Source organism: Anoplopoma fimbria, chromosome 14 (genome assembly GCF_027596085.1).
Source record: "Anoplopoma fimbria isolate UVic2021 breed Golden Eagle Sablefish chromosome 14, Afim_UVic_2022, whole genome shotgun sequence".
Lineage (NCBI taxonomy): Eukaryota > Metazoa > Chordata > Actinopteri > Perciformes > Anoplopomatidae > Anoplopoma > Anoplopoma fimbria.
In genome coordinates, this window is record NC_072462.1 from 3,293,720 (window position 1) to 3,304,386 (window position 10,667).

General features: G+C 38.7%; 1 protein-coding gene across 1 annotated transcript; it reads right to left on the reverse strand.

Moving 5' to 3' along the window:
- Positions 1-1,958: 1,958 nt before the first annotated feature.
- On the reverse strand, positions 1,959-7,165 carry otpa (orthopedia homeobox a). The gene is made up of 3 exons (XM_054613138.1): positions 7,129-7,165; positions 6,191-6,621; positions 1,959-2,477 (listed from the first exon to the last, which is right to left on the reverse strand). The coding sequence occupies exons 1-3, from the start codon at positions 7,163-7,165 to the stop codon at positions 1,959-1,961; spliced, it is 987 nt and encodes a 328-aa protein (XP_054469113.1).
- Positions 7,166-10,667: the final 3,502 nt, after the last annotated feature.

Consider the following 10,667-nt stretch of genomic DNA (forward strand, 5'->3'; position numbering starts at 1 on the left):
ACCTTCATATATTATATGAACAAAGCCTGTTGTTTGTTTTACTGCTAATATATAAACTGGAGAAATGTCTTCAAGGTCTTTGTCAAACATGGAGTTAATTATTCTCTTGTTTCTGTATTTTTATTAAGCAGGTTTGGGATTAATATTTTGTGTTTTCATTTATCAGGTCGGTCTTCACTGCGATTGAGTTTGACACCTCTGATTCTACCCTAAATAATTAATTGGGAATTGAGCCTTTTGTGTGGAGTTGCTCCTTGATAACCTTTATTTAATTTTTTTTTATCACATTCCAGCTAAGAAGAGACTTTTGTCCACCAAAAAAAGAAATGCATGATGGGATAATGATCAGTTTCTTTGCTTTGTTTGTTTGAAACAGAACCAGTTTAGACCCACTGGAACCAGAAACAGAGGAGGGAGACGACTTTCTAAGTATTAGTACCACTGTGTAAAAATACCACAATACAAGTAGAAATTATGCATTAAAATTATACGTGAAGGTGCAGAAGTATTATCAGCTAAATTAATCTTAAGTATCAAAAGCTCTCATGATGCAAAATAACCCATTTCAGAGTGCTATATTATTTTACTGTTTATTTAATTATTGGATTATTATTATTATGGACACACTAACATGTACATGTTAGCAGCATTTTAAAGTTGTAGCTGATTTATTTGGGCTACTTAGAATGTTTAACCTTTAACAATGCATCCTTTGTGCATATTTAATGAAGTGCTCATATGTTTTTGAAGGTAAAATACAATTCTGCAATGTATAGCATTCAGATAAATGTATACTGGAGTAAAAAAAAGTACAGTTTATTCTTCAGAAATGTAGTAAATAAATACAATTGTTACTTCCTAGATCATTTCTGATTGAAGCTTTGTTGCTAAAGAATACTACTAACAGAATACTTTTACTGCTCAAATGTTATATATATGTATATTTTGAGCTTTAAAGGTATTTCCACCGTCATCTTCATGTCTTCATCACTCATTGCATGATGTCATAAAACCAAAATGATTAAGTGTTGCTTCATGGATTCTGTGTACTTTAAGAGTTAAATAAACAATAAATAAACAAAGTTAAAAGATGACTGTTTCTCGTGCACCTTTTTTTTTTTTTTTTTTTAGACATACATGTTTTTTACAGGACAGCGACACCTTTAAACTGCTACAAAAAAAGGAGGTTTGATTCATGATGTGACATAATTGAAAATGATTTTTATTTGATCATTTACATTTAATTGATATAAACATGTCCATGAAAACAAAATGGTTCAAACATTTAAGAAAGTCATAATGTGATAATAAGCACAGACATACTTTTGGAAACAGAAGTTATCACAAACTGACCAAATGGGAACAAGAGTGCTTCCTACACAAAACATCCTATATAACAGATTATAGTTAAGTCAGTTTCCATGTCTTAATTTATAGTATTTCCCTTGTTTAGTTTTTTTGCCTTGGTCAGAACATGCAGTCAAGTCCTCTTCCATGATGTCCTGGTTCTTGTTTAAACCTCCAGGTGTCTGCAGGTCCACTGTGCACCCCCCTTTAGGAGGTGCGTGCATGTGCAGCAGGTGGAAATAAAAAGGCATCATAAGGAGTGTTTGTATTTCAAAGTATCCACAGAATTTGTCTTCAAATAAAAATAAAAAAAAGTCAGTCACAAAGCAAATGGGAGGCCATATAAATAAATAAATATAGAACAAATAAGTTAATTTAAATAGACAAATAAATAGCATGCGAAATCATAAATTAAAGCTTAAAACAGAACCAGTCCTTGAGCCCAGCAGGCCGAGTGAAAGCTTCAGTGTTCCGTCTTGTTTGTGATTTGGGAGGAAAAAAAAATAAATCAGATTTTGCTCTGCGTTTTCTTATTTCATCAAGTATCCTGGTTGTGTTTCTCCCGGTGCTCTGTGGAGGGGTCTCAGTGTGAGTGGAGGTAAAAAGCTCTCCTAGGTGAAGCTCATGGATACTGTGTGCTCCAGCGCTTTGCGGCGCAGCGACGCGATGCTTGTCCCTCTCCAGACCTCACTGTCCGGGGAATTACACAGCTGCGGGGAGTGCGTCACGTTGGCCGGGCCCGACAGGGACGCGGGCACCATCCCGGGGAACGTGGGCTGGTAGAGGTGCGACTGCAGCCCGGAGCCATTGGACATGTTGGACAGACCCATGGAGTTGGGAGGCGGCCCTGCACCCAGGCTGCACTGGGACAGGGACTGCGCCATGGCCTGCTGGCGACCCAGAGACGGAGGGAGCTGCAGCTGGGACACGCCGGGCATCCCCGCCGTGGCCCAGCGGCCGTCGTTGGCGTGGAAGGAGCAGAGACTGTCCCCCATGGCCGCCGCCGCAGCCGCCGCAGAGTTGAACTGGGACAGGCCGTGGTGCGTCGGCAGCAGGGTCCCCGGAGACCGGAACACGTTGGTGGTCTTCTTGCGCTTCTTCCACTTGGCGCGTCGGTTCTGGAACCAGACCTGAAGAGGGACAGAGACGGTGCAGAGTCAGGGGGGGTGATGGTGCATGTGATGGTGCATGTGCATGTGCATGTGATGGTGCATGTGAATGTGCATGTGCATGTGATGGTGCATGTGAATGTGCATTTGATGGTGAATGTGCATATGATGGTGCATGTGATGGTGCATGTGAATGTGCATATGATGGTGCATGTGATGTGAATGTGCATGTGATGGTGCATGTGATGGTGAATGTGCATATGATGGTGCATGTGAATGTGCATATGATGGTGCATGTGATGGTGCATGTGATGGTGCATATGATGGTGCATATGATGGTGCATGTGAATGTGCATATGATGGTGCATGTGATGGTGAATGTGCATATGATGGTGCATATGATGGTGAATGTGCATATGATGGTGCATGTGAATGTGCATATGATGGTGCATATGATGGTGCATATGATGGTGAATGTGCATATGATGGTGCATATGATGGTGCATGTGATGGTGCATGGTGCAGGTCCTTCCTTCCTGCTGCTGTCAGGTTGCACAACCAGCTCTGCTCCCAGCAGACCACATGACCACATGACAATAATAACATGACAATAAAAACCTGTGCAATACATCACACATTACACTGTGCAATAATAGTTAAAAAAGTTAAAAATAGTTAAAATAGTTGTTGTTGTTTTTCTCTGTCTGTAAATATAATATTTCAGTTACTGTTGTTTTTTTATTGCTTATTTATAATACTTGTTTTATTTTATTTTTATTTTTTTATCTTGTCTTTCTTTACTATGTCTCTTGTGTGCACTTTACTCTATGCTGCTGTAAGCCTGCAAATTTCCCCGCTGCGGGACTAATAAAGGATTATCTTATCTTATCTTATCTTATCTTATGTGAATGTGCATGTGATGGTGCATGTGATGGTGCATGTGAATGTGCATGTGAATGTGCATGTGATGTGTGCATGTGATGGTGCATGTTGTTGGAGAGGAGAGCCCATAAAGCAGGTGGTGACATCGGGCTGTGGTCACCATGATGATGTGAACCAGCAGCGATAAATCTGCTGATGTATGTGGTTTTATCAGCATATTGACAGCTTGTAACAACGTGCCACCCATTTAAATTGTTGTTATTTATTTTTAAAATTAATACAAATAAATAAATAACACGTGGGTAGAACTTATTTATTAGACTTTTAGCTAAAGCTTTGAACCTCTGGGATCACATCTCAATTCATGTTACAGAACATTTTTCATTTAGAATACCAAACAGTGGCAACAATAAGGAACTATTTTTTCTCATTTTGCATCAATAAATCGGCATTTTCGTTTATATTTTTATGCGTAATTATATCTTTTTTTTTTAAAGATAAGGAAATAAGGTTTTTGCTTTTATTTTGGTGCAAAATCCAACATTTTTAAAACCACAATTTGACCCTAAATTACTGCTTTTTTTTTTTTTTTTAAACCATTGAACACCACACACTCACATAATAAAGACTGTTCTTGCTGAGACAAACAGACTTTCTTTCCTTCGGGGTCCTTGAGCTCTCTGTGCGTTTGGTTGTAAGCGCTTTCTTATATGTCTATATGATTAATGTGAAGATTTGCTTGAGAAAGTGGAGGCGCAGTAATAAGAACGGGACAATCTCACTCTCCTCCTCCTCCTCCTCCTCCTCCTCCCTCCTCCTCTCCTCCTCCTCCTCCTCCTCCGCCTAGCCAGCCGTGAAATCCGGCCCGGGATGCATTACACTTCCAGAGAAAGAAAACGCAATTTCTCATTCCGTTTAAAAAATAAAAAAAGACAGAGTGCTCCTTCAGCATGAAGACGTAGCAGATCTCGAGCTGCTTCCCTTTCTCATCCCAGCAGAACGAGCCTTATTACACTAATTCTTATTCTATGGAAATACAAGCCCATGCAATAATAATAATAATAATGATTATTAGGGTTTTATTTCACATGTGAGTGCTTCAAGTGCCATTTGCCATCGCTGTAGTTAATAAGCCAGGATTCCTAATGTGGTTGATATTTTATCTGCAGACTGGAAGTCATTGAAGGCATCACGGAGGAGCCCAGTGTATTTACACAGAGCTCGTTCACAGTGGATTCAGGTGGATTTAAAAGGCTGGTTTCAGTGCACAGGCTGTTTATCTGGAGGAGAGTCAGTGAGTGTAATTAAGCTGGAATCATGGGTTAATGAGGTGGAGGCAGAATGTAAAGGGACAATTCTGAAACAAGCAGCCTTTAGTCAGCAGAAATAAAATATAATATAATATAATAAAATATAATATAATATAATATAATATAATATAATATAATATAATATAATATAATATAATATAATATAATATAATAAGCCTAAATGTATTGTTATTGTTCTTTTTTTAAGGATTACATCTTGTGAAGTGAGAGGTAATAATGCTGTCACACACACACACACACACTGTGCCCTGTGTGCTGTAAGATACATTTATTTATTATTGGCTGTTGGCTCAATTATTAAAGTTTGTATTGTAAAAACATGACTTCATGTAATAACAAACAAAATATATTTATTTCAGCTGTGATAGTTGTTTTTTCTTTTTTTTTAAATGAAATAAATTGGCAAAGTAAAATTCTGGGATATAATGAAAATGTGCGTTTTGATATTTTACTGGTTAGATTTAATAGGATTATTATTCCAGTGTAACCGGGAGCTAAGTGAAGACATTAATATCATTGGAGATGTTTATTTGTGCTTAACTGAAATAACTTCTATTAAGAAAACATCAGGTGTTATTTTATGCTTTTCAAATAAAAAATAACTTTTAGTTTATCCAGTAATAAAATCTGTTCTACACCGACTGAAATCTTTTTTTTTTTTTTTTTTTTTTAGTTTAATTCTACATCCAAGAAAAAAAAAATGAATGGTAATTTTGAAAGCAAGTTTACTTTGATTATTTATTATATTCATCATTTTAAAGGGTTCATTTCAAATGTGCAAAGTCATTTAAATACAAATGCTCAACACAGTAAAACCCCAAAATAAAGAAACACACTGATGTATGTGGTTTTATCAGCATATTGACAGCTTGTAACAACGTGCCACCCATTTAAATTGTTGTTATTTATTTTTAAAAGTCTCCAATTAATACAAATAAATAAATAACACGTGGGTAGAACGTATTTATTAGACTTTTAGCTAAAGCTTTGAACCTCTGGGATCACATCTCAATTCATGAGAACATTTCTCATTTAGAATACCAAACAGTGGCAACAATAAGGAACTATTGTTTCTCATTTTGCATCAATAAATCGGCATTTTCGTTTATATTTTTATGCGTAATTATATCATTCTTTTTTTAAAGATAAGGAAATAAGGTTGCTTTTATTTTGGTGCAAAATCCAACATTTTTAAAACCACAATTTGACCCTAAATTACTGCTTTTTTTTTTTTTGAACCTCTGGGATCACATCTCAATTCATGTTACAGAACATTTCTCATTTAGAATACCAAACAGTGGCAACAATAAGGAACTATTGTTTTCTATTTTTAAATTTAAAAATGCTGTTATGAGGATTGTTATATCCACAATAACAACAATATCGCTATCAATATTTTTAGCCTATTTCTTCTTTTTGGGTGATTTTTAAATGACTTTTTTTTGAATCCACAGGAGGATCTGCAGCTTCAGGTCCTGCCCTCGTGTCCCCCTCAGCATAAGGACCAGATCCAGCTCTTACCTGCACCCTGGACTCCGTGAGGCCGATCCTCAGAGCCAGCTCCTCCCTCATGAAGATGTCTGGGTAGTGCGTCTTGGCGAAGCTCCTCTCCAGCTCGTTGAGCTGCGCCGGGGTGAACCGGGTCCGGTGTCGCTTCTGTTTCTGGCTCTGGCTCTGGCTCTGCTGGCCTCCTCCGGACTGGTTCTGGTTGTTCTGTTTCTCCTGCTCTTTGCTGTTGACCTGCACTGCGTTGGATCCTCCTCCTCCTCCTCCTCCTCCTCCTCCTCCTCCTCCTCCTCCATCATCTCCCGGGAGCATGGTGGAGCCCTCCACACCCTCCGGTCCGGGTCCGAGCTCCCCGACGGAGTGTCCGGAGTCAGGCCCTCCTCCACCGAGCCGGCACTTGAGAGCCTCCCGGTGTCCCAGGAGCTCCGCGGCGGCGTCCTTCATCCCTGCACAGACACAGACAACCAGCCGGTGAGATATGAACAGAAAAAACACTTGTTTTCTCTGGGAGGAAAAAAGAAAGCAGACACATGTTAGCAAATACTTCTCATGCAAAAGAGAGTCATATTTTTGCTGCAATACAAAATATCCATTATGTAGCCTATGCATTGTTGTATTTAATATGCATTAAAGCAGATGTAAAACTCAGATGCAGACATTTTAAAACACACAGCTCTCTGAGAGACAACCATGCACATCACACTCTGCTCCTTAAATACTCTTAATTCAATTCGACCGCACTGATATTTTAGGAAATTGTTAAATCAAATTACGCAGTAATATAATAATAATAATAATTACTTTCCCAATGAATTAAGCTCGTTTGGCTCACTCCAGTCACATTAAGAGGAAATAAGAAGCAAATTGACAACATTCAGAGCTTGATTTAGGATTTAGAAGAGCCTCCAGCTTACAGTAGAGTTGAAGACCGGAGTTTGGTGATGATAACTCACCGAGGCGAGCATCCAGGAGGTCGGCATGAGAAAGCATTGCGCACCGCTCTGGGGCTATTCCCAACTATATAAAAAAAAAAAAAAATCTCTGTGACTTTAACCTATTTAAGGAATATATATAGCCTAAATGAAAGCAAATTCGGTTTGTGGTTAAAAGGGAGGTTCGTTGCATTATAATGTAGTTTAGAGAAACGGGGAGGTGCTTAACGGCGGAATGAACCCATGAGCTTCTCCAAACGAGGACCAATCACAGCTGAAGCCTGAGGTATGTCAGCTCCAGCCCCAGACCCCCATCCTCCTCCTCCTCCTCCTCCTCCTCCTCCTCCTCCTCCTCCTCCTCCTCCTCCATCCATCCTCTCACATCCACAAGTTCATTCCTCCTCATTCCTGTAATTGGCTTTGATTTCTCCTCCGAATTACATCCAATAAAATAACCTGATTTAATATCTGTGAGAGCTTTCGACCCGTTCAAGAAATGTTGGATCACCACAATATTTGTTTAATTGTGCATGCTGCTCTGTTGTTGTTGTTTTTTTCTTTAAATAGTGCACAAATATATGCACATAAATAGGAATCACATGACTGCATTAACAGATGCTACACTTTAAATATGAACTTGACTCTATAGGCTATAATATGAAGCTTTTTATTTTTTTTTAGTCTCCTTAATGATATTTTCGACCTATTTAAAAGACACTAAATGCCTCTTGGAGACCAAGTGAACCTCCTCTAATATGATTTCCCAGTCAGCCAAACAACAAACTTTATATAATTCCTAACCAGGCTCTCATGTTCAAGGCCATTAGGCTTTTATGTAATTAGCAGCGGATCTATTCTCCTTTATTCCACATATCGGATCAGTATAAATTAGTGGTGATTTACTAGTATTTAGGCCCGACTGTCAAGAAGGGAGGGACTTGGTATAAATGATGTGTGAGCGAATTAATTCGGCGGAAAGTGGAGGGAGTTCAACACTTTGATAAAAGGGACACCGTTAAAAACACCGGGCTGGATAGATGAGGAGGAGGCCTTTAAATCTATATTATTTATTCTCAATGAGACAAGAAAAGAAAAAAAAGTAAGGAGCTCCCTTTAATCACTGAATAAACCACCATTAGGCTCAATTAGCACACACACACACACACACACACACACACACACACACACACACACACACACACACACACACACACACACACACACACACACACACACACACACACACACACACACACACACACACACACACACACACACACACACACACACACACACACACACACCAGTCTGCCAAATATTTAAGGACAAATCTAAATCAGACAGCTTCAGACAGATGTCGGGGTGTTTTGTGAGAGAGCAGGTTTTTTTGTTTTATTTATTATGTGCTGGGGAAGAAAAGGAAAAAAAAAAGAAAAGGTGGCACAAAGGAGACGTCCGAGCCTGAAGCAGCTTCTCTTCTTTCTTCTTCCCTTCATCCATCCAGGCTTCATCCACCATCCACCTCTCCGCTCATCTGATGTGTTATTTACCTGCAATCTGGAGGTCAGTCTCTCTTCTCGGACGCATCGCAGACCTGGAGGAAGGTTTTTTTATCCAAAAGTGTCTTTAGCAGCCGGAGCAGAAGATGCGCACTTGGAGATATTTTTTATCCTCTCTGAATGTTTTGGACTTCAAGGTAGATTTAAGGCTGCGAAATTATATTCTGTATTTTTAAAACGTATTTATGTCACAGAAATATAAAGAAATCATTGTTTAATGTTAGAAATGAGGTACATAATGTTGTGTTTATCCTCGCCCATAAAGGATCATTTAAAAGCATCACATACAGCTCAGTGCTGTAAAGCTGCAGACAGGAGGGAAGCACAGCAGCTCACATTCAACCCCAAAACAAGGATGAGGTGTCAGGAGGTTTGTAAGAATAGGCCCCCAAAAATATATACAAATATCATCATGTCTGATTTTGTTTTTAATATTTCGTTTTAATATTTACAAGCCGAGGAAAAAGCTGCACTATAATATTTTTTTCATGCTGAATAAGTGTTTAATAAACACTTTAGTGCCTGTAAAATAATACATTTAGTTTGGATGAATATAATCTTGCAATATTTCATGCTTTATTCAAAAAAATGTGTGGAAAATAAAACAATTTATTCAATGCATGTGAGACTCAAATACGAGTTTATATTGATGTTATTTTTTTGTAATATGACCCAATTTGGAAGCTGTTAATCCTAGATGCAATGTATTTAGTTCAGCTAATTCAAAGGCATCATTTCACTTAATAATGTCAATAGATTGCGTGTGTGTGTGTGTGTGTGTGTGTGTGTGTGTGTGTGTGTGTGTGTGTGTGTGTGTGTGTGTGTGTGTGTGTGTGTGTGTGAGATGAAGGTCCCGGTTTTGCTGACTTGTTAAGGCTGTAATTAGGGTAAACAGTTTGCCACATCTCCTCCACTAACGCTCACATCCATCTCATCCATGACATAAATAAAAATAGACAAACAAACTCGGCCCCCTGCAGGTTAATGCGGTGCATCTGTGCGGAAAGTAGACGTTTTCACACGCCGTGGAGATGAGGAGTGACTTTTAATAAAGCCAAAAAACAACAACATGTGAGTGTGGTACTGTCATGAGAAAGGTGGATCAAGGTTGAAGCCTCAGTTTGGTTTTTTTTACCTCCAGATCCACATGTTTGGGTAGCAGGGTTGGGGCTCGAACCTATGACCTCTTGGTTTGACAGTCCAGGTTCTCCAAACCACAAGGCCCTGGTGATCTCTGTTCTCCTTCCCTTCCTTCTGATCCGCCTCTGCAGTCTGCATCCACTCAATTAGAGATTTCTGAGGAGGAAAAACAATCGATCTTCCATCTGCAGGAGGCCCAGGTTTAACAAATGAGATTCTTGTTTCATGCAGCTGATCTGGGGACAGTCATGGAGGGATCGGGAGGAGCACTGTGTTGAAGAGGAGGGGAGCATCTGATGCTTAACATGGACAAACTTCAGCGGCACAAAAGAAGGACAATGCGCTTTTACGCACAAGCGGAAAAAAACGCATGCGTCCAAGGCGGCAACGCACCGCTTCCACGTCATAAATAAGGACTAGTTAAAGCTTATTTTTATAATCAATAAACTTAAAAATACTGCATCAATATACTCAGTGGTGGAAGAAGTATTTGGATCAGTTACTTTATATATTAGGGCCTATAATTAGATTATTATAATAGTGAAGTGTTATCATTTTATATTTTTTTAAGGCCCAATGTTTAATGGTTTAACTTATTAATTTTATTTAATTTGCTCATTATAAGTTTTTTAACTTATAATGAGCAAAGTAGACTTATAAAAAGTATTTTATTTAAAATATTTTCCATTGGATTTTGCAGTAAAAGTGCCATAAAATGATTTAAGTAAAGTCCAATAACTCACAATTACTCAAGTACAGTAGCTGAGTAAATGCAGGCCTATACTTGCTTCACATCCTCTCATTATTCTCTCATTATTAGATTGGAAATGTCATGTCAGCCTGCTCAGAGGTTATATAAAG